We start from the raw sequence: 23,663 nt of genomic DNA, 5'->3' as shown, positions 1-23,663 counted from the left end.
ACTTTGAAAATGCTCAACTTTTTGAAATGTTTTCATTTGTGGTAATTTTATGGGAGAAAAGGGGTGATAACTTGGAGGGTGTGCACACTGAGAGTTTTGCCCATGTGAAGGGTCCTCCACTGCAAAAGATGAATGATCAGAAACTTATAGTTGCAATCTCCCTTATGATGCATTAACTGGGGGCTAAACTCATGACATCTGAATCTGTAAAGAATTTCTAAAACTGTATTGTGCTGCTTTTATCATTATGTAGATGAGGCTCTGATAAATGGCTAGTTGTCTTGCCAAAGGTGAATTCAATGTCTTCCCACAGGGATTTACTTAAAAAAAAAAAAAAAAAAAAAAAAAGTATTTCAGAATTACTGAAATTTAGGAAAAGTGTTACTAAGACATTTTTATTTGTGCTTTGTGCTGAATGTAGTGGGGTAAATGCAAAAACTATCCTATGCTATAAAAATTACATGAAAAGGAGGAGCTCCTGCTAGAACAGAAAAATCATATGAATTTTCCCCAATATGTTGTATCAGGGATGTTGTAAAAGAAATGCAGAGCCAAAAGGCAGAGTAAATATGTCTGAAGAGTGCAGTCCATTCTGCAACAGCTTGACCAGAGCTGGCACCCTCATTAGTCCAGTTATCTCTGCTTGTAGTACAAGTCAAAGTAGAGGCAAACTCTAGCAAATATGGTGCTTGCAAGGATATGTGTGAACAAATGCCAAGCTTGGTGTACATTTATAAAAATATCTGATTATGATTCAGCAATTAATTTATTTTTCTCTGCAAAAATCAGATTAAATGTTTCACTGATGTAATGGTAAATTTATTAATGTTAGGTCTTGAAGTCCAAAAATTTACAGGTTTCTTGTATGAGATACCATTGGAAAAAAGTAACTTAATTTCTCTTTCTGCTTGTAATACTCTATCTCTATTTCTGTAGTTAAATTACTATTTTACATCCACACAAATTAAAAAGTGAAGAGCACCTTACGTGCTGAAAAAAGCCAGACATTTCTCTCCTCTCACTTTTCTTTGTGCCACTAATGCATACTGAATTTTTAGACTATACACATAAACTTTAGAGAAAATGGCTTATGTCCCAAGAATACAACTGTTCTTTCTTCTGCTAAAAGCAAGGATTTAATTTATTTTTTTCTTTTTCCTTTTTTCTTTCTTCTTTTATTTTGAGGAGATTTTACCCCAATTAATTTAAATAGAGCAGATTATGAGACTATTCAAATTACTTTTGATCTCTTTTGCTGCTGGCCTAATGAATGGCAGCAGTTAAAATTACCACTAATGAAAAATAATGGAAAAAAAAATCCTCAAGTTTAAATGAATACATTTGTTATTAATTATTTTCTTTCTGTATTTTTCTTCTTCCTCGGTGAAAATGCTTCCAAAAACACCATGCTCTGATTCTTCTAATACTGAAGAGATGCACTTTTCTATTTTGTCTTAGCTGCTCCCTCCTGCCCTTTGCTGTGATTTCTGAATCAATCATCTGAATGAATCATCATGCATAGTTTAGCTGAATTGCTGAGCAGTAAACACACTTCTAGCTTTACACAATACACTTAGCTGCGTGGAAAATTCCCCCACATATATCCATGTGCAAATGTGTTGTATGCACAAACAAACAGGATATCACTACATTTCTGAGATTCCTATTGATTAGGATGGTGCTATTTTCCTTTAAAGAGCCACTGAGATGAATTTCTTTCTAGGCAAAAGGAAGCTGACAGAGAGCACAAGGGACTGGAGGCATCTCTGCTTGATAAGGGATCCTGGCAAATACAAACGTGGGTAAAAACACAGCCCTTTGAAATCCAGACCCAGGAAGCTCTTCCTGAAGATAAGAATAGTCTTCCTATATTATTTCTCAGCAAGATCCCCTCTGGAGTGCTAATCATGTGAGCGACTATTTCTTAACACTTGTCTGCTACAAACTGTGCACAGACATCTTGTCTCTCTTTTCTACCTTTGCACATAGCTTTAAGTTGACTATACCTTGTAAATTTACCTCCAGAAGGTACTGGCATTTGCACAGAAGGTTTGGGCCCCAGTATGACAAACCACATAGTTGCATGCCTACACTGATTTCTGTGAGACTATCTACATGCTTAAAATGCAAGAAGTCTGTTAAATGCCTTTTCTGGATAGGGAATGCTGCATCTATCATACCATTACCAACTCTTAAGCTATCCAGTTTCACTCAGGCGTCCAGTTTACTCATGCATGCACTGTTTTAGGCTGGATGGTGGGATCAAACAGTCATCACAATGTATGTAGCAGGTGATATGATATTAAATCCCAAAGTTTTGGCATTAAATTTTCTGCAAGAAGTTTCTGGTCCACAGTGCTCTGTAGTACAGGGCTCTTTTCCTGAAGATTTGGAAACTTCCAGCTAGAATATTCTGATTTAATGATTGAACATTTACACACTGAACCCATTGCCATAGGTTCAAATACAACAAAAACTTGAAATGCTGAATGGGATGGTAGTTGCAGCACAGTGTTAATGATCCTGATCAGAAATGCTGCATTTTAAGCAAGCGTTTCATGCAAAATAAATAATAAAAAAAATTATTGGAAGGCATGGGTCTATGCCTTATCTGTATGCAGCTACTACTCACCAGATTGCAAGTAGGCACCTTGAAAGAAACTTTTTGAAATTATAGTTTTTGGGCAGTTAGTGGCAAAAAAGCACAGAAAATACCTATCACCAGCAGAGAATGGACTCAGTGTTCCAGTTTGTTTTCAACACTCTTCTGCCTAATATCCTTCTTCTATCCAGGTTCCTCTTGGCACTTGTAGTGAGACCAGCACTGAGCTCTTTCAGGATGAAATGCCCTTCTTGGGGCTGTCTCAGGAACAGGGATTTTGAGAAAAGAAGAGCAAAGACATATCTCTGATACATACAGTTCTTTTCCAAACTCAGGTTTAATAATTTCCAATGACGCACACTGTGAATTCACTTCTTTGTTTGCCAGATTATGTACAAAGGTTAATTCAAAAGTAATTTTGTTCTAAAAGGGCTTTTCATTTCTCTCCTTTAACTTTAATTGCTCAGAAATGAGTGCCAGATGAGACAGCTGTAGTTAGGATGAAAATCAATAGTTACCCCTTTCTGAGTCATCAGTAACTACGTCTTTTTTTGGTCATTAACTTGCAGTTTCCATGACTTCACACACAGTGTCAGATCCCAAATGCCCTTCACAGTAATTTTATCTTCTTACTATCAGAGGACTACTGTCTTTCAAAACTGACTTTTGTCTCCATCCTTTTGGAGACAACCTACATACAAATCATCATAAAAAAGGCAATGTCTAAGTAGCAACGAATTCTTTTGCAGAGATTCCCTATTCTAGGAGCTCTAATGTTGAAAACAGTGGTGCAGATCCTCCTTTTTTATCAGCTTGACACTGCTGTGACTCCAGCAATAAAGCTACTTCTGGGTTTCATGAAGGAAGTGAAATCAGGCCCATCCATTGCAACCAATGAAATCTACATGTAGATAGTGCATTTCTTCTTGGAAGGAGAACCTCCTTTCAAAAACTCAACTTGAGGGTGTTATCAATGACGTTGACATTCTGTTCTACAATCCTGACTTCCATGTTTGTGCACTGCCAGAGGTCCTTCTGGAAGTTCTCACAAAGCATGGGTAGAGAAAAGGTTTAATGCTGCTGTGGGCATAGCTGAGGCAGATGGAGATGTAGCTCACCTAGAAGGTCAGGACTGGCTGAAAAGCTTGAAGATTCATGAGCTGGATCACATGGAAGAGGGCAGTGCTTATCAAAAACATGCTGATCAGGGTTTTTTAGGACTGTTGCTTTTGCCCTATTACATGTAAAACATTTACACTCTGTTCAGAGTGTGAGAGAAGCATGAATAATACTTCACCTTCCTGCTTTCTTGTTTTGCTGGTACATCTCCCACATGTAACATAAAATCAAAATATATCAAAGAAATATCACTGGTAAAGGAAAAAAGAAAGTTGTTATGGTAAGATAAAGTGTATACCTGTAAAACAAAATGCCAAAAGAACAAACAAGGCTGTTATACAAAGACCTACTCATAAATGTAAAGATATATTGATGACATTTTTCCTAAAGTGGTCTCTGATTAGTGATCCTTGATTAGAGATACATGGTAACAGCAGGTACCTAGAACTGCAAGCACTTCTAAGAATTACAGTCTGCATTCAGCACTTCTAGGAATATGGTTGACTACGAGAAGATAGCTACAAATTATACATCTCAGTTCTCCAAATTCTGTATGTGTGTGCTTTCCCCAGAACTTGCACAATTAGTGAAAATTCTTGCAAGCATTTATACAGGACATAGTCTGCTTAGTCCCCTGATAGTTTTCTTGTCTAATAGTAGATCAGTGGTGACCACCTTCTCAGCATAGTGTTTGCAAGCATTCTTTCATCGTGAGTGTAGTCTAATTACACCACCTTTCCTAGTTAGTTTGCTGGCATTTTGTATAATTCAAGTTATTTTAGTTCTATTTATTCTTTATCAAGTGACTTCTATCAAAGAAGAAAATTAGATTGATTTTTTTATAATATGTTCCTGAAAAATAGACGCAGAGTTTCTCTTATCGCCCTACAGAGCTTAGTAATTTGCTAAACTTTCTGGCTACTGATGTTTGTTGTTTTTATTCTATCTACCAAAGTGTCCTTCTACTTGTCTTCAAACCTTTCTGTGTTAAAGACTGTGATGTGGAATTAAACAAGCCTCTGATAATTAGTCATGCCATCTGAGAGAGTATGGACTAGACTGAATTCCCCAAATCCTTCAATCCTGTTTTTCTCCTAGTTTCTCTGATTATTTCAGGCTATTTGGCGTCTCATGTCCTTCACAAGTTCCTAAATATAATGAATCATACTTCAGGGACTGGTTTTATTAATACCTTTAAGTCCTCAGCAAGGAACATCATTAAGCTTTTCTGACATTTAGATATTTAACTTCTCTACCATTACACATTTTCTCTCTTTTTCTGGTGCTCTGCAATTAGAATTAATTCTATCAAAAAATCTTGATGCAATTTGGTTGGATAGGGGAGGAGGAAGAGAGGCTAGAAAAAAAAAGGCTAAAATAAACTCTTTTAGACTTCGTGTACATTATCAAGTAGTACAAATGAGTGGAGAAAATCTCTAGGGTGAAGTACTTGGCCTTTAGGACATGATACATTATATTAATCTTCAGGAGCTTAAATTTTTTCTAATTGAATATTGTGGATTGAGGACTGAGTATACAAGAGAAGTTGGGGTCCATTCATTGAGCCCTTGGAGCACTTTTTCTAGTCTCATTTCACCCAAAAAAGAATACTCTGAGATTGCTAAAGAATGTGAACTCTTTTGTGCTAGTAGAGACAATTGGCATACTCACCCCAAAAATAGTTTCCTTACTGTGCCTGACCCATCAAGTGGGCTTCTATGATTCATGGCTACAGTTGACAAAGGGTCACCTTGCAGTGCCTTACGTGGGCTTAAAAAAAGGAGGGAGAAGGATTTTTTATATGGGCAGATACTGCCAGGACAAGAGGCAATGGTTTTAAACTGAAAGAGGCAATGGTTTTAAATTGAAAGAGAGCAGGTTTAGATTAGATGTTAGGAAGAAATTTTTTACTTGGAGGCTGGTGAGACACTGGAACACATCGCCCAGAGAAGTTGTGATTGCCTCATCAAATATTCAAGGCCAGGTTGGATGGGGGGCCTGAGCAATCTGATCTAGTGAATGGCATCTCTGCCCATTTCAGGGGAGGTGGAATGAATAATTTTTAAGGTCACTTCCAACCAAAACCATTCTATGATTCTATGATAACCTGCCAGGCCAGAAAGGGAAATTAGATCCCATTTGTGAAGAATAGTTACCTGAATGCAGCAAGAGAAGGTAAGGTGAGATAGCAACCTATCATTTTTCCAAATGCTGTGTGGGGGCTGTCTTGCTGAGCCTGATTGTGTTGGGGCTGCCTCTGTAATACCAATACAATTTGAGATGCAATGATTTAAAAGATACACAGCTCAGCTTCAGCCTTTAATTCTATTTCATTCATTCAGCCATCCACCCATCTGTCTGCCTGTCAGGATGTCAAAGACAAAAGAGATGGTTTCCTCAACACGTGAACTTTCAAAACTTACCAGAGAACATGACCAGGTGAGATTAGATCAAAAGCACAGCTTTCCAAACCATATCTGAGCTTTACTACTTTTTGAGTATACCTACACAGGGAACATCAGAATAAGTGATGCTACCCATAAACATAAATTGACTTGATTGTCTTGGATTTTGCTCTTAGATGGGTTAGGTGAAATTGCTGGACAAGGTCGAGGTAACTGTAAAAATAGGTAACAGCAATACAATAGAAAAACCACAAAATACTGCAGTTAATATTGTTCACTGCAAAATCAAAGCTCTAAGAAAAGTCATTGCAAAGGAAGGCATGTGCATTTTTTAAAAGTAGTCTAATAGAACACGTCAGAATGGCTTTTATTGCAGCAATTCTTTTAACATTCAATAAGTGTTGGTATAACTGATTATGCTTTGGGTCACAACATTATTTGACTAATTTGATAAGAATTTTTAATAAATTATAGTAGATTAAAGTGTAGGAGATAGAGTTTAAAAACTCAGGCATACAAGAAGCGAGCAGGGACATAACCTGAGATGAAGTTAGTTTTGGAAAATGTCTGGAGATATTTTAATACAGTCAAGACTGCTAATTAAAAATATATATATATGGAACACTCTGATACACTTGAGCTCTAGGAGTGTTCAAGTTTTTTATAGTTACAATTCAAATGTTTAGTCTCCACATACCTGAAGAAAAAACAGAAAGACTTTACTACCTTAGAAATAGCCTTCAGTTGGCAGTGACTTATGATACAAAACTAAATCAACTTCTGTTTCATGACCTTCACATTTGGCATGTTGGGACCAACTGTAGCCCAAGCCAAAAGGTACTGGGTGTGGCAGTAACTCATGGAGAAAACCCAGTTCTGAATGTCAACCTTTTACACAAAAAAAGGAGGGAGGAGGCTTTGAGGCATTCTTTAGGGACAGAAAATGTCTATTCTAAGGCTAGTTTCTAAAAAATGTATAAAAAATTTCATTCTGCCCTCTTCAATTATATTATGCAGACCTTCTTTCATGCAAAATTCTAAAAGTTTAGGTAGTAGCAGTGAAACACAGCTGTCTTGTGGGAGTTAGACTGACTAAGTTCCTTTCAAAGGACTGAAAACACTGAGTCATAGTCACAGAAATCTTTTTGAAACTAAATTAAGTTAATTTTCTAAAATTAACTGAAAATGAGTGACTTACTAGCTGCTATGAGAAATACAAATCATTAGGAATTTAAAGAATATTTAGCAATAATGTTCTTGATGAACAATTATTAGCAGTTTATCAAATTTCATTCTGTAGGCTTCGTTGTACTTGACTATTAAGAGTACTTAATACACACAAAATTTGAAAGGATAAAACTAAGAAATATTTAAATACTGGTGAAATTGTCACTGAACTTTCAAAATCTGTCGTTCCTTTTCTGTGTTGCTGTATGTGTCTACACACATACTTATGCATTTTATACAATGTAAATATCTGATACAAATCAGATAATCCTTGTCTGTAGGTGCCAACAACATGTTGCATGCAAGACCTTGGGATGTTGCTCAATGCCTTATCCTTGCTTTTCACAGATCGGGTTCAGCAGCCTGTTAGAACAGGGTGCCTGCAGAATCTCAATTGCTTATTATTGTTGTCCTTGGGTCAATGACGATCAGGAGTCATTGAATAAGATGAAGAAAGATTGGTATTTCATGTAATAATAAATTATTTTCAGTCTTGCCTGCATGTGAGTATGAAATAGATTTTTTTTTCATTATTCAAGCTTTGTAACAGTCAAGTTCTTTCACTAAATGAGGTCAAAGTAATGGCCATCAATTCTAGAACCAGCAAAAGGCTCCTCTGGCATATGATATCTTAAAAAGCTATGTCTGATTTCACGCAGTTATTCTCAGTCCTCGTGATGGTGACAGAAAGAACAGAAATCCTCTACATTTGTCATGGCAGAGCTTCTTTGTACTGTTATTGGTACAGTGAGTTCTCCTGTTTCACTGGCTGCCTCATGGAAGTAGCTTCTGACACCGATACTGCTTACAGGATCTATGTAATTGAGAGTAATTTACAAGCTTCTCAGGTTCTTAAATTGTGATTGTGCCTCCTTTACACAAAATTTGACCTCTTAGTCTCCATGTAAGCACAGTGTAAGCAGGCTTTGAGCTTGCTTTCATTTTTTTAAGTGCTGCAAGCAGCAACATCTCTCTGCAAAGCAAGGGGACAATAGTACAATTATTTTTAAAATTGTCAACAGAGCTGCTTCAAAAGAATGAACGCTGAAAAAAATTACAATGGAGGTTACAAAAAAGCCCCCCAACAAACCAGTAAATAAACTGTGAATTAAAGGAAGTTTGTATGAGGGAAGAGGAGCAATGGAGGTTGTTCTCTGTGACTCTGTTCCAGTGCAGAGGTTCATGGCTTCCCCTGTAAAGCTTTTTCTACAGTATCAACATAGTTTTCATTAGGACTCTCTTACCAGTTGCTCCTGTCTACAGGGCTGTTGGTGGTGCTGAGAGCTTGTTTTGCTGAGGCTGCACTCTGACTTGCTATTAAGTTTGGGGCACGTGTGTTTTTGGGTCAGCTAACGTCAACCAGAAGTTTTGACCACAGGGTAGGAAGAGGGAGGGGTGATTCTCACGCTGGTGGCAGTCACTTCCCACGAGAACCCCCTGTAACTGGGCTGTTGGGTTTGCAGGTGCAGGGCAGGGAGGATAACAGTGCAAGATCTGTTTCATGGGAACAAGGAGAAAGTGCTGCCCCAGAGGCTCTGGGAAAGGCTGCCACGGTGGCTTGGGTGACTGGGCACAGAGCTGAAAGGCAGCTATGCAGCTTCAGAGAAGGCTGTTAGCAGTGCAAAAGGCTGATGCTCTTAAGGCACCGTGTGACGTGCGGCTTAGAGGATGGTGTTGCCTTTGCTCCAAGGACCAGAGACCAGCACAGCTCAAAACCTAGCAACAGCAAATGTAACTCATTTCAGTAGCAGCTGCAGAGGTTTTCAGACTAATGCAATTTGTAACAAAATGAAGTGTGTAAAGGGGCACTGGAGATCATAAAGAGAAGGCATGGCACTTTCAAGGGAACCCTCTAGCCTGGGATGCTACTGAATCCACATCTTCCAGCTCCAGAGATGCCCATCACTACCTATCTGCAGGGTGACCCTGGCTTTTGCTGTGTAGACACTATTTTCTTGGATACACAGCTGAATTTTCAAAGGACTCTTACAAAAGCAAAGGGTGGGTCACCATGATGCCTTCAGATCTGGTCTTCATACATGTGTATTTCCCTTCGTATTGTAAGATGACTTTTCATGCTTTCTGGATCAATTATTTTGCAGGACATGTTCATATGTGTCTATAAAGGATAATTTATCAGGGTTACTAAATCTCACTTTTAATATTCACCTGAACAAAGAGAAAAAAGTGATTTAATGAACTTAAAGGTGAAAAGGAAATCATTAGGCTGGGTGGAATGAAAACACCACCACAAATTCAATTCAGTGTGAAAGTAAACAATTCTTTTCCTTGATAGAACTCAAAAGTATTCCAGTTTGTTCCAACTTACCCTTCCTCAGACAATAAGAAATTAACCTCACCCTAAATCCTTATCAAGCAGCTTTTGTCTCCATTTTTTTGTAGCAGTGGGTTTCTATTGGTTCTTCCAGTTTGGATGTAATTTTCAATCTTGCCTGTTGTCTGATGATAAATTTGTGAAATAAAGCATGAGTGGTGCATTTGGGAAAACATGCTGTTTTGCAAATAAGGGCTAATTTCCTCTTCAAACAGAGAGTGAAACTTAAAGGCAGACATGCGTCCTCATCTCACAAAGTAATTATCAGTAATAGAAGTCTTTTGCTGAGAAAAGTCTGAATAATACTTACCTGAGACAATGAGACCATCTGAGATGACAGAAAATGGGAGAAGGAGGCAGTGATGGAACTTGCTGAACTCTCAAAAAGTACAAGGCACAAAGTATATGGTGCTGCTTTTTAACCATGCCTGTTGCTGTATTCCTTCTGGCATTTCTGCCAAACTTGCTGTTACAATGCTGCTTGTGGGAGCATCTGTGAGACCAGCCATCACCAAAGCACATGATTTGGTTGTGCAAGCCAAGGTGACACTTGGAAAGAGAAAACATTTCATGAGAGCATGTGCTCCCAGTTAAAGCTGTAGCTAACGACAAATCATCTCGTCTGATTTCTAGCAAAGGCATATGCTAAAATATGTCATCATGTTTCTGTTATGAATACACAAAAGAAAAGGGGAAGTGTGTCTTAGAGATTGATTTTTCCTCACCTTTTTCTTCCTGCTGCTGTACATATCTTAATCTGTCCAATGGCCTAACATTATTACTTTGTATTGCATATTGTCACAATACAGTATACTATTATCATCATCACAATTTGATATAAATATTCTTGTTAATGTTAGTTATTAACATACTGTCTGAATCGGCTTAAAATGGACTGCTGTTAGGCTTGCCCAAGAGGCAGCAGGGTGTATTACACTCCTAGGCAAATGGGCTGCTAAAGAGACTGAAGTTTTAAAAGGCTTTTACCTTTTTGTCTGGCAGGGGCATTTCTAACTGCATGTGAAGCGAAGCAAGGAGCAATTGAAAAAGGAGTGTGAGGAATGAGTAAATGGATTAGTCCATGCCAAATCAAGTGGTTCTGGTTCTAAATGACTGAAAGCCCATGACTTTATAGAGTTATGGCTCCATCCTACCACTGATATTGCCTTGGTAAATATTTCTTAGAGCAACATTACAACAATGGGCAAACCAGGAACACATTTCTCATGCTTGTCATGGTGACAAATGCTTGGAACACCTGTCTGTTTCTTCTCAGCTGTCACAGAGCTACTTACTCCAGATTTATCATCTCAACCATACTTCTCCATTCATGTGCTTGCAGCTGTAAGGGTATAGGCTAAATAAATGTTTATGTAGCCCTCAAAATTGACTGGTACGTATGTAAATCTTAGACTTCAACAAATTGCTCAGGAAACTTTTCTGCTGCACAGAGATGTCTTGCAAACAGGGTATTCACAGAAAGTAATTATTTATTGTCTAATAGGCAACAGACAGCCTAGGGCTAGCAAACTACTAGCCTAAGTGTTAGTACTCTTTCCACCCCTGCATGACAACACTGGGTCTTTGCTGGGCAGGTATCAATGGGAATAAAGGGGCACCTTCAGACTCCCTGATTATCATTAGTATTTTATATCTCCTCATGCCAGTGTTTCTCTTCTTGAACCCCTGAGGGGGCCTGTCTCCACCTCAACAGTCTTGTCTTGGGTTTCAATCCTTCTTGCTTTTCTTAGCACACATGGTTCTGCTCTAGGTACTTTCACACAGCTTAGAGTTTAGCAACTTTCTCAGGATTCTGAGATAAGATTATATAGCTGTGCCATACCAAAAGTACACCTTAAATCACAGGCAACTGAGCACCTATCATAGGGATTACACCTTTTCTTATAACCAAAGTTCACAGAAAAATTAGTCAGAAGCAGGTGAGCTGTGTAAGAAGGGACCCAAATGCTGGTATTTTACTGTGATGTACTACAGTGGATTCATGGTACAGGGTATGAGGTATGCCTCACAGCCTCCTGCCACAGAAAGTGTCTTGCTTAGGCTTTACCTGCTGCATCTTCTGTGCCATGAAAGAAAAAGCATCCAACACTTTGATGTGTAAGTCTTGGATCTTTTTTTAAATGTCATTGAACAAATCATTCCTTTGCCATTTTTATCACTAACATTGCTAATTGCACTCTTCATCTTCAATTAAAGTCAAGTGGCATATTGGAATGTTCCAAGTGATGACTTCAGAGTAGGATATCATACTGGACCCCTTTTCCACCCATCTCATAATTTCCCCTGTTTCACCAGAGACAAAAACATCAAAGTATGTCAATACATGAGCTCAAGGAGATCTGTCTACAGCACACACAATTCTGATTTCACTTAGACCCGATTTGCATAGTTATATTTTTGTTGGACAGTCAGATTTACTCTTCATGTACATGGGGGTAACTTATGTTATTAGAATTGTTGAATGTGTGTAACTGTGTTCATCCTTGTCCAGAGAACAGATGTTGTGAGTTGCTTCTTACAAAATTTTCTTTTAACCCATAGGCAAAAAGTTGTGCTACCAAAGTTATATCCAGGTTTAATTTATGTTATGTCTGCCTGTGGCATAAATATAAATTGTATTAAAAAAATGTGTCTGATGTCAATTTAGAAAACTCTCTCATAAATTTTAACATGCATACTCAGCTTGCATAGTTTTACAGCTTTCCTTAATGCTTATTATTTCATATTAAAGTCAGTCATGAAAACCAAATTTTTTTACATTGTACCCCTCATAAATTGACCCCTAAAGCTCCATACAAGAACAGCTGTTTTTGCCACTTCTTAAGACCTTATAAAGACATTTTATTTGCAAAAAGAAATGCTGAAATACTAAAATCCCTGTTGGACCGTTGCGTGACATATTTCACTCCTATTATGAAGCAGAGGATTTATGGGAATAAAAGCATTATCCAGCTATATGACAGATATTAATTTGCATGTGGTGCTCATTTTATTCAACTCAAGCTTCTTGTGCAAGTGCCTTCCCAGGTCTGACCTGCTCCTGTCTTCAATTCTAAGGGCTTTTATTTTCAAGAAATAGGAAAGAGAACATTAAGGTTTCCAATGCTGCATCAGTCATATAATTTACTAAGACAAATTATCTAAATTATGTTTCTTACTTTTATTGTGGATGTGGGGTGATTTTAAAGTCAGTCTGATAAACTGGTGGTTTTTGGTAAAACTGCTGGTTTCGTATTTTCACTTAATAAAACTCCTAGGTGAATTCAGAGGTGCTTTACTGAAACTACCAAGCAGTAAACAGTTCAGAAGATTGTTATTAGAAAAGCCTTTGTTTCTTGGCTATAGTGTCATAATTGGTATTAGTAGTGATAAAACTGGAGAGAAGTAGTTTGAACAGCTTTTCCTAGGACAATGTATTTAAGATGGAAAAACTGTCTGTTTTTTTAACTCCATATCTACTTATGACTGACCAGTGCCTTGTGCAATGCAGGACTGTTTGTGTTTTCATTTTCCTTCATGATTACTCTGACATATAAAAGGAGATGACGTTGGCCCAAAGTAGACTTTTCTTTCCTGAATTCAGTTACTTTTTACCTTCAGATCAATAATACACAGAAGCTGTTTTTGAACTCTCTAGTGAATGATAGAAAATAAAATCCTTGTTGTACTCCTGTGAAATTTTAATAAAGGTCTCAAAAATAAAATATATTAGTTTTCTGCATTCTTCCTGGAAGTCAACATTTTATTTCAAACAAGAATTGTTAAAATGAATGCAGTTTTAGTGACATTAAGCTTTTACTAGAAGCTGCACCTCTAAAGATGAGTCCCAGAACAGTAACACTGGATTAGGATCCCTTAAGGCCTCATACAAAGCATGATGCTATATTGAGACTTAAAATATTTCTGCCACCTCCACAAACATCAGAAATAACTCCTACAGTTTTCAAAAAATCAGTAGCCATGATTGATGGCATTCTGGTTCTTGAATTGCTACAGCTTTGCATAAACGCAATCAGATATTATTGTCCTGGGGTACAGAACTAAAATGTGAAACCAGGTACCTGTCCAAATTCATTGTGGTCATAATAGCACTGCATGTGCACTGGTTGCATTTGTCCAGGGAGGTAATGATGGTGAAAAGGGGGCTCCCAAAAACCCACTTACCTCCATGTGCCCACTGGTGTATGAGAAAGGGCATGCCAGTGATATGAACCAAATCTGCTATAACCAGATTGCAGATGTAGATATCTGGGATAGTTTTCTTCTGGGCTCTGTAATAAACTGGGAGATGGGAAGAAGATTACTTGAAATAGTTATTGCATTGTTTTCCAACTGTACTGTTAGTAGAGCAGACCTCAAAAATGAACTTCACATAAATAAATACTGTCAGAACCACTGTTTTGGAGTCAGGGAAGTTTGTCAGCCAAAAGATATTTCAAAGGAAGCATTTTAGTCTCAAGGAAAATACATTGTTCACAATTTTGCTTTCTAGTGAGGTTGAATAGGCTAGTTATTTACATCAGCAAAATTATTCATATTTTCCTTTGAAAATTATGGTGTTCAAAATGAACACAGTTCTGGTGGACATCTAGAAGTATCAGCCTAGCATACATAGAAGATATTGGAGCTTTCCTGCAATGCAGTTGATCCAGGGCTGAATTCTGCTTAAAAATGCAGATGGGAGATTCTCTACTCTCAATGTAAAAATAGGAACTGCTGAAAGAGGAATGATCTTCTGCAAGAAAAAAAAATAGCATGCAATCAAATATTTGAAGATAGTCTCATAAAATTTATACATACATAGGAAATGCAGCTGAGCTAAAACTTTATGCAGAATCTACATCTCACTACTGAGAGTTTGGCTTTGCCAGCTTCGTAATGTCTACACTCTTGTGCAACTTTTGTGACTATATGCTTTTCTAGATTCCTTTATCAAATGTAATCCCTATCTTAGTGCACCCCCTGATTTAGGCTTGGAGGAATGTTGTAAACACAGTTCAAAGAATTCCTGGCTTGAAATTGCCTTATTCTGTATAGGTCAAGGAAAGAAGTACAAAGTATCTTTTGAAATGCATCGATATTTGTAACATATTTTTGAGTTACAGGACTCTATTAAACAGAGCGTTATCCAAAGTGTCTGTATTGAAACCACCATACTTAAATTCACTTACAGATTAGGTGTCCAGTGTAAGCTATTTGTCTCAGCTGCCTCTCAACATATCTAATAAATTTATTTCCCCCAGTTTACTGCAAAGTATGAGTTTATTTGTCAATCTTATTGGAAGATGCAGAAGAACCTGCAGATGGGAGAACACCTGGCCACCCACAAAACACAGAAGTTGAACTGTGTGACCATCATTACTCAAAAGAACCTGTGTGAGAAGAGCTCCTAATTTCACACTTTTCATGTTGCCTTCACTGCATGCTATAAGTTATGAAAAAGCTATGTTTTCAAAGAAAAAATTTAAGCTAGAGGGAATGAGCCAGACAAAAGGGTTATTTTTCAAACATTTAAACTAAATTACAAAGTATGATTCACTGTCATCTGGTTATGATACTGAAACCAAAGCCAGACTGCTATAAAGTGTATCTGCTGGCACTAACAACTGGAGCTCATGGAGAGAATGACGCATATATGATATTTTTCCTTCAATGCCTCTAGCTTTGTGAATGTTGAAGGATGCAAAATCTACCATTCCTCCCAGCCATATGGTATGGACTATCCCTTTGGTCAGCTGGGGTCAGCTGTCCCAGCTGTGTCCTCTCCAACTCCTTGTGCACCCTCAGTCTCCTCGCTGGTGTGGTGGGTTGAGAGGCAGAAAAGGTCTTTATGCTGTGCAAGAGCTGCACAGCAGCAATGAAAATATCCCTGTGTCAGTGTAAGGAATTAAAGAGCGCAGTTGCCTGTCTCAAACACTGCTAAGGCCACAGAAGGACTTTGCCATGAGATATGAACAGAAGGGAGTGGTGGGATGGCACTAACTCCAGTCCGGACAGAGGCAAGGTCTGGCCAGCATATCCTGGGTAAGGCATCCAGACAAAAATTCCCTCTGTGGAAAACTGTGTAAAGAAGCAACTGCTTGTACACACATCACCAGTCAAAGAAAGATCAGCCCAAGTTATGGGACAGATGGCATCTGTGACCACCACCAAAGCCCTCCCGAATATGAATCCATGGATATGGATAGCTGGAACTTGGACTGAAGCCACAACAGCAGGAACTTGGGATAAAGGTGTTGCTGTAGAGCTAAGGGGAGGTTAACACATATGGAGGAGAAGAATGTATCACTTATAATGAACACAAAGAATGCAGAATTTACAAGCCACAAAGAAAACCAACTCAGCAACTGTGCTGAGGTCAGCTCTGACTGGGAAAAAGGTAATTCCGGAAGGGGAAGATCGCAACTCCCACTGCCCACCAATCCAAGAAACCCACTGATTCAAAAGAAAAGGGAGATTGATCATGCAGACTAATTAGCATTAGAGAATTGTGTAGCCAATTAGCATTAATTCCTTGTTTGCTAAGATGTATAAATAGTGAAAAGTTTTGAATGACCTTGGGACCCCCACCACCGAGAAGCCCAGGGTGAAGAAGGACCAACAAGACACTGGATCCACAGGTGGTGACTATCTGCTGTTTGGTCTCTCTCTCTACCTTATTGTTAAATAAAACCTGTATTATTGATTTCAGCATATGGTCTTGTTTGCACCTAAATTCAGGCAGAGGCATCTCTCACTAATTGGATCATAACAGTTATCCACACTCTTTCCAGCACAAATCCAAAACACAGCCCCAAAATATAGCATTAGAAGAGCACTCCTTTGGTCTGAACCTCATCAGACCCTTCCATGGTTTATTTAATACATTAAAACACCAGAACACTGGATAGTTATTTGTAAAGGTCTTTTTTCTTGTTGTTTGCTTGTTTGTTTGTTTTTGTTTTGTCATGTTGGTGAATTAATGCAGCTCAGAGACAAACACTGGAGCTTGCAAGTTAAATCATTGAAGAAGGTGGAGAAGTTCAGTTCACCCATATTTTTCACTGCAGTGTGGGCCAACCTTGAAGCTTATCCTTTCTTGTGCCTCTGTGCTCAAACTCACCTGGGTTCCCCATACAATTTTTTCTTGATACTAGATACTATGAAGAAAATTATCTCTACCCCAGCTAAAACCAGCACAATGCTAAATTTATTCAACAAAAATTACACATTGAATAACTGTGTTCTCACAATTGATGTAAAGGAAATGTTGTAATGTCCTCTGTCTCATGCTTTGTGCTGAGGTTCAGAAAGCAATGCCTTTTTAGATCAGTGTCCAGAGGCCAGGGCATGCATTTTCATACATATTTTTTTGTACAGTTACCTGTCATGTCTCAGAGGCACAATATTTATATGACAACTTATGCAGTAATATTTATTATATTATATACCCAATCCTTTATAAAAATAAGTGTTGAGCAGACATGACGATGTAATAATCCATATACTGACTTGTCACTCCAGTGACAACTTCAAGGAACAGGACAAGTGCATAATGTGTTGTTGTCAGTCATTATTTATCCCCTCTGACTGCATTATGTGTTATCAGAATTTATGAAGACCTTCCTGGACAGAGTCTTCATTAACTTGAAGGTGAAGTATTTGGAAGTGATCTTCCAGATCAAAGACAAGACCATTTACGGGTATCACACATTAAAACCATGAGCATATACCCTTTCTTCACACGGGAAAGGTGAAAATAGCATCTCTTATGGGTTATGTCTGCAATAAAAGTAACACTAGCATTAAAGTCATCCTCCCACATAGGCCCATCCTTCCCTACAAACTCTAACTCTTCTCAGAGAACCAGCTTGAGCTGGGGGAAGTGGTTTTAAATTTCCAGCTCTGATGTTACTCACAGTCCTCTTTCTTTCTCATTTGGAATTTACCTAGATCCTCAGTCCCTGAGAAGAGCAATTCCAACAGCAGCAGTCCTATACTAATTCACACTATCTTTCAGTCCTTTAATGCCAGTCCAGATGCATTGTGTGTCCTCTTGGATCATGTCTATATGTGTTACTTTCCACCAGTGGATGAAAAAATTATCAGTATTTATCACGAGATGCTTTTCTCCTTTCAGCTGAGGGTGGGATTCTTTTAAGCTAATTTTCTCAGTTGGAAATGTAGACATCTAATATCTTTAAGTCATCTTTGCTCCTATAAGCACTGCAAGTCCAGGGACAATATATGTTCTGTTTGGTAGGTATATGACATAGATGAATCATATTACTCTCAATATTGTCTTTTCATGGAGAGACCAAGATGACTGGCTTGGGCAATCAAAGTTAGGCTGGAAAAAAATTGCTTGAATTCTTTTCAAATTGGATAAGCCCTATGAAATCTTGTGAGATGCAATTTTTCTCAGTACCTGTTATGAGAAACTGCACAAAGAAATGGCTACATCTTTGCCACTGTGCTTTCCTTCATTTAACAGTGTCTAGCAATGAATAATTACAAGTAATTCAATTATCTCATTGGTTATTGGATAACAACATTATCTGACATTTAGCATTAGATTAGCAAGAGCTACAGAAATCTGTCCAAGATATTCTGGTCCAAAAAAATATTACTTTTTACCGAAGTCCCAGAGTCAAGCCAGATAGCATCACTCAGAGGCTTGTATCAGTTGCTGTGTCAAATGTCATCATGGGAACTCCCACATTTCTAACACAGTATTCTTTTGGATTTCTGAAACAGATCTAAACCAGGATTTTAGAAACAACGGAAAACTGACAGCATACTGTCTCACTGTAAAGACACTTAGCTTTCCATCTCCACAAGGAATAAAGAATAGAACAGCTGAGATATGTTTTAGGGCACTTGGGTACATTGTTTAATGTGTTGTGGTTTCTTTGCTAGAAATAGGAAAACCAGGAATTTCAGACTGAAAGAGATAACCCTTGGCACGGTGTAGACTTATTAGCTGTCACAGGCAACAAGATCAGCAAAGACATCCTCATTACAAAGTAATTTCATCTCAGAAATAATGGTTTTACTTCCACCACCCTTAGCAAAGGCTATCACTGGACATCACTGTTCTGGAAGGTAAAAGTCACCTTCCAGTTATCAGCATTTAGTACCTCCTGACTCTGTTCTACCCAATTACTCTTGTACTGGTTTTGGTCTTTAGTTCAAACAATCCTTTACCCGTTCTGCCGTTTCTGATTTTTACTATAGAAAGCAACCATACAACTCTGAGTCTTTTTTGAAAAAACCACAAATTTACATGAATTTGGATAGTATTCCCTTCTTCTGATTCTAGCAATTTTCTGTTAGTTTTTCTTCCTGTTCTTATTCCAGTCTGAATATCTTATCTTTCCTGGAAACAGCTGGTGAGTTGTATTTCAGGCCTTGTTATAAGCCTGGAGAAGAGCATTAGCATTTCCCTCTTTCCCCTGGAAAGGAAAAGCCTTACATGTATTACAGCTGTGTGTGCTTCTCACGCAGCTTTAGCCTAATAACACCCTGCAGTAATCCCAGGAGTTTTGCCTCTGTTGTTTTCTAACTGACAGCAGTGCTTCCTATTTATAAAAGAATACTGGTAAGAAAAAAATTCTCTGGGTTTGTGCAATTCAATGTTAACAATTTTCTATTGCTCTAGTCCCTCCTCTATTCTTTATCTGGTTCTTTCTCTTTCTTTCTATACTGCTTCACATCAGCCACATCTCCCCAGTGGGTGTCACTGGGAATGCTATTGACAAGTCCTACACTTTGCCCCTGGTCTCTGAGGGAAAACGTGATGTCTGCTAGCCCCACGATCAGTCCTTGAAAATTCCACATTAACTGATTTTCTCCTGAAAATCTTTTTAGAAAACTTGTTTTTATCAGCATTTCCTAGTGTCTTTCATGCTTTAGCTATTTTTTTATCATGTTGTAATTCTTCTACTCATTAAATTGCTCTTTACCTGATTTAATAACTTCCACCGTGATAAGATATAAAATATTCTAACATAGAATCTAGCTCGCTGTAGGGGTTTCAAAAATTTTCTTCCAGTGACTCTAAACTTAGTTGCAAATATACCTTCTCCAGCTGAAGAGTGCAATAAGTGCCATGACACTTACTTGCCATCTATGCTAGGAAATGCTGTTTTACCACTGGCTATTAGTTACCTCATTAAAATCAAGTTAATTTAAAAAAAAGTACTTACAGATAATTCACATTTTGATTCCCTTTACTTTTTAGTAATATACTCTTTTTTCAAAATATGAAGTCAGAATAATGAGGTTGTCTGGATCATATTTTTCTCCTTCATACAAAGCCATAGCTTTCATTGCAGCAGCTACTCCACCCAACTCAGTGGGTTTGCATAAAATACTTGCCTCCAGAACTGTGGTTCCAAGGACCAGTTTTCTAGGTTGTTGGGATGAAGATTATTTGGTTCTCCAGGCTGACACTGAACCCTTGCAGGATTTTCTTCACCATTTTTCTTTTTAATCAAATAGTAACATATCTCAATTCCCTCTATTATTCCCTAGGGATGAAAGTCATTCACACAAGGAGGGCCAGCCAAAAGTCATCAATTTAGAAATTTTAAAATTAAATCTCACTGAATAGGCATATATTACATGCAAGGTTCACTAGGATTTTCTCGTATTTTCTCCCAATGAATTGCAGATAATATAATTTTAATTTACACTTTAAAATGTCTGTCTCTAGCTGGCAGTCTTGCAAATGAAACTGGGGAGCTGAAATTCCAAGGTCTTTATCATTTTTTACCATCAATAAAGCATTTGCTACTAGAAATAACTTTCTACTTTATTAGAGAGATAATCTAGCTTCTTTCTCTCTTAAAAGAATCATCTCTGTAAAGCTAAAAAAAGTAAAATATAGGCATGAGAAAATATGTTCAATAAAGAGAGAAGACAGAACTAAGAAGCAGAGCCATTGAGTACAGTCAGATCTGTTTAGTGGAAGGTGAGAATTTGACACGATTGTTTTCCAATATATAGCTAAAATTTAAATTTGAGGTTTGTGTCTGTCCTAGGTTGCAATATAGATGTAGTTAAGTATTCTATTACCACCAACAGGGTGTTAGGTTGTATCTGACTTTGTCAGTGCTTTTCCTTGTATTATTTCACTTATTTTTAATTTCAATCTTGACTTGTGATCTCCCACTGGTTTGTTTTCAAACCAACACAGTGTCTGTCTTTTGTAGAGTTGGTAAATATCACATTAACTTTTTAACACACTATTTCCAAATTCTTTTCCTGAGTATAAATGTTCATGCCCATAAATTTGAATGCTTGTAATTTTCTCAAGCAAATATGGTTTAAATTATATTCTTTTTATTTCAAGTCATTGTCTGTGTCTTTTCCCTCTGCCTCTCATATTTTTATTTAAGTTAGACAAAGGCTTTTCACCAGGGGAAAATAATAATCTTTGTCCCTTGTTAGTTTCCTTCTATTCTATTATTTTAGAGACACTATAACTAATTTTTTCCCCCTTTCTATTCATACATTTCAAAAGTCATATTGCCATTATGTTCACTTCAGATGTACTGTTTTCATATTATGAGCAACAGAGTTCTCGGGTGTACCATAACTGACTTTCCATTAGTTTCAAGGGAAATTTACTAAAACTCAGTGTCTCACAGACACTTAGTCCTCAGTCTTTGGAAACCTTTCCCATGAAAGCACAGTATGTAGGGGTGGAGTCCATCTATTATTCCTTGCAGAGTGTGATGATTATTCACCTTATGCACCACATTTCTTTACATAAAATTTGCACTACAGATAAAAGCCACTTTTGCAAGATACATGCTCATGTATTTAGAGTTTGTTGGACTCAAGAATCAGCAGTTTGATTATTTTTTTTCCCTACAAAGGAAAAAACCCCTCTGTTAAAATCAAGATATTAGAATGTATTTTCTTGCATAAAGGGTGGTTGAGTCAGATTTTATGACCCCCACAAAAATTAGCAGCTTCAGCAATTTTATTTTCTCAGAGCACAGCAGAAGTATCGTGAGGTATTAATTCCTGCCATGTGAGAATCCTCAGCTGGCACTAAGGCCTTGTTTCCAGAAGTAAGATGATGCTGGAAAACAGCAATGATTCTAGGAAGCTGCTGTAAATTGGCAAAAGTTAGATAAAGCTCTGTTATTAAAATAGTTTGGGGCAGAAATGTAGTTTTCAAAGGATGAAAAACTGTATTTCAACTGATCATAAAAGAATTCTGTAAAACATTATAATCCCTTGCTATTACCACAACTAAAGTTTACAGATTCGTCTAGCTTTCATGTGTGCTAGAGGGAAGATTGCTCCTAATTCTAAGGAAAACCCAGGAAGAAGGCCTGAATTTTGATTTCCTTTATTATTTTTGGAGTCACTAATGCACTTCAGTTTTTTCTTTTATCAGAAAAGGGTAAGCAGGAATAAATTATTATTATGGATAGTCACAGTTTAACTATTTTTTAAATGAGAATTAAACATCAATGACTAAAGGGAACATGAAAAACTTCCTATCCTTTTCTTTGCTGGGCAATTCACTTCCTTAGTGCAGTCATATTTTATTTTTTCAGCAATAAATCTTATTGGAAAATGTATTTCACCTCATACCTTATTATTGTGAACACAATAAGGATATTTCCAACTAAGCCTGTTGAACAGATAATCCCAATCAGAGAAGGAAGGATGATTGTCTCTACAGCACTGATCACCTGGCAATGGTGCCATCCATTCCAAGATCTGTTAATCAAGCCTGGTGTACCATTTTGACAGAAAGGCTGAAATTCACTCATTCTTCAGTGATTTTAGGACTTGGTTCTGTAGTAGCAAGAGAAATTAATTACTCATGCCTAACAATTTGAATATCAATATCTAAGTCTCCCACCTAAATTTATACTACTCTTTGAAGATTATCTAAATTTTATAAAAAATTTTCACTGAAAGATTTTGTACATTCAGGATTATACTTGAAAGAACAGAATGATGTTATTTTCAACATAAATTTGTGATGTGACAATTCCATTGCAGTTTAAACAAATTTGTAAACATTCAAGATATACCTTTCATTAACAGTGTTTATTCTCACAAAGTGCACTTTGTCAGCTTCTTCTCTTGGCTGGGGTGATCCAAACCAGTCCTCCAATCAAACTTTCTAATAAAACCCTCCTTCAGCTTAAGATCATTCCTCCTTGTCCTATCACTACATGGCCTTGTGAAAAGTCCCTCTCCAGCCTCCTTGTAAGCCCCATTTAGGTACTGGTAAAGAGCCTTCTCTTACCCACACTGAGCAGCCCCAGCTCTCTCAGCCAGTCTCCATAGGAGAGGTGCTCCAGCTCTCTAATCAACTTCATGGCTCTCCTCTGGTCTTGCTCCAGAAGGTTCCAATGTCTTTCCTGTTTTTGGAGCCCCAGAGCTGGACACAGCCCTTTGGATGGGGTATCACAAGGGCGGAGTAGAGCAGCAGGATCACCACCCTCAACCTGCTGGCCACAGTCCTTTTGATGGAGCCCAAGGTGCAGTTGGCTTTTTGGGCTGCAAGTACAAAAATTTCTGGATCATGTTGAACTTTTTGTCCACAAACACCCACAAGTCTTTCTCCCCAGAGCAGCTCTCTATCACTTCTCTGCCCAGCCTGTACTTGTGGTTGGGATTGCTGAGACCGGGGTGCAGGACCTGGAACTTGGCCTTGTTGAACTTCATGACGTTCACCACTAAACTAACTTTACAAAGGCAAAGAATTACCTTTGCCTTTTTGTTCGTGTGGCAATAAAAGTGGAAAAGTACTACTTGGTTATTTGTCCAGGGTTATTGAAACCTTATGTAAAGATTCCTCTGTAAAAACTCCTTTAAAAATCTGCCTACAAGTTGGGTTTTTTTTTTTAATAAGTATGCTCTGAGTACTCTCTAGCCTAGTCATCTTCCACACAAACAAAGCTATTATCTTGTATCATAAATTGGTTTGAATGGGTAT

General features: G+C 37.7%; 1 protein-coding gene across 1 annotated transcript; it reads right to left on the bottom strand.

Annotated features, from left to right (window-relative positions):
• Positions 1-3,547: 3,547 nt before the first annotated feature.
• MCHR2 (melanin concentrating hormone receptor 2) lies at positions 3,548-23,392 on the bottom strand. Its single transcript, XM_085056739.1, is given in 9 exon segments — positions 3,548-3,660; positions 3,663-3,859; positions 3,900-4,019; positions 6,145-6,215; positions 6,217-6,275; positions 6,278-6,339; positions 13,771-13,980; positions 22,304-22,445; positions 23,173-23,392. Coding segments are annotated over 9 exon segments (1,194 nt in total).
• Positions 23,393-23,663: the final 271 nt, after the last annotated feature.

The sequence above is a fragment of the Lichenostomus cassidix genome, chromosome 3, assembly GCF_008360975.1.
Source record: "Lichenostomus cassidix isolate B80296 chromosome 3, HeHo_3.0, whole genome shotgun sequence".
NCBI classification, from domain to species: domain Eukaryota; kingdom Metazoa; phylum Chordata; class Aves; order Passeriformes; family Meliphagidae; genus Lichenostomus; species Lichenostomus cassidix.
The sequence above is the reverse complement of the archived record's forward strand: the minus strand, read 5'-3'. Positions and strand labels throughout refer to the sequence as shown.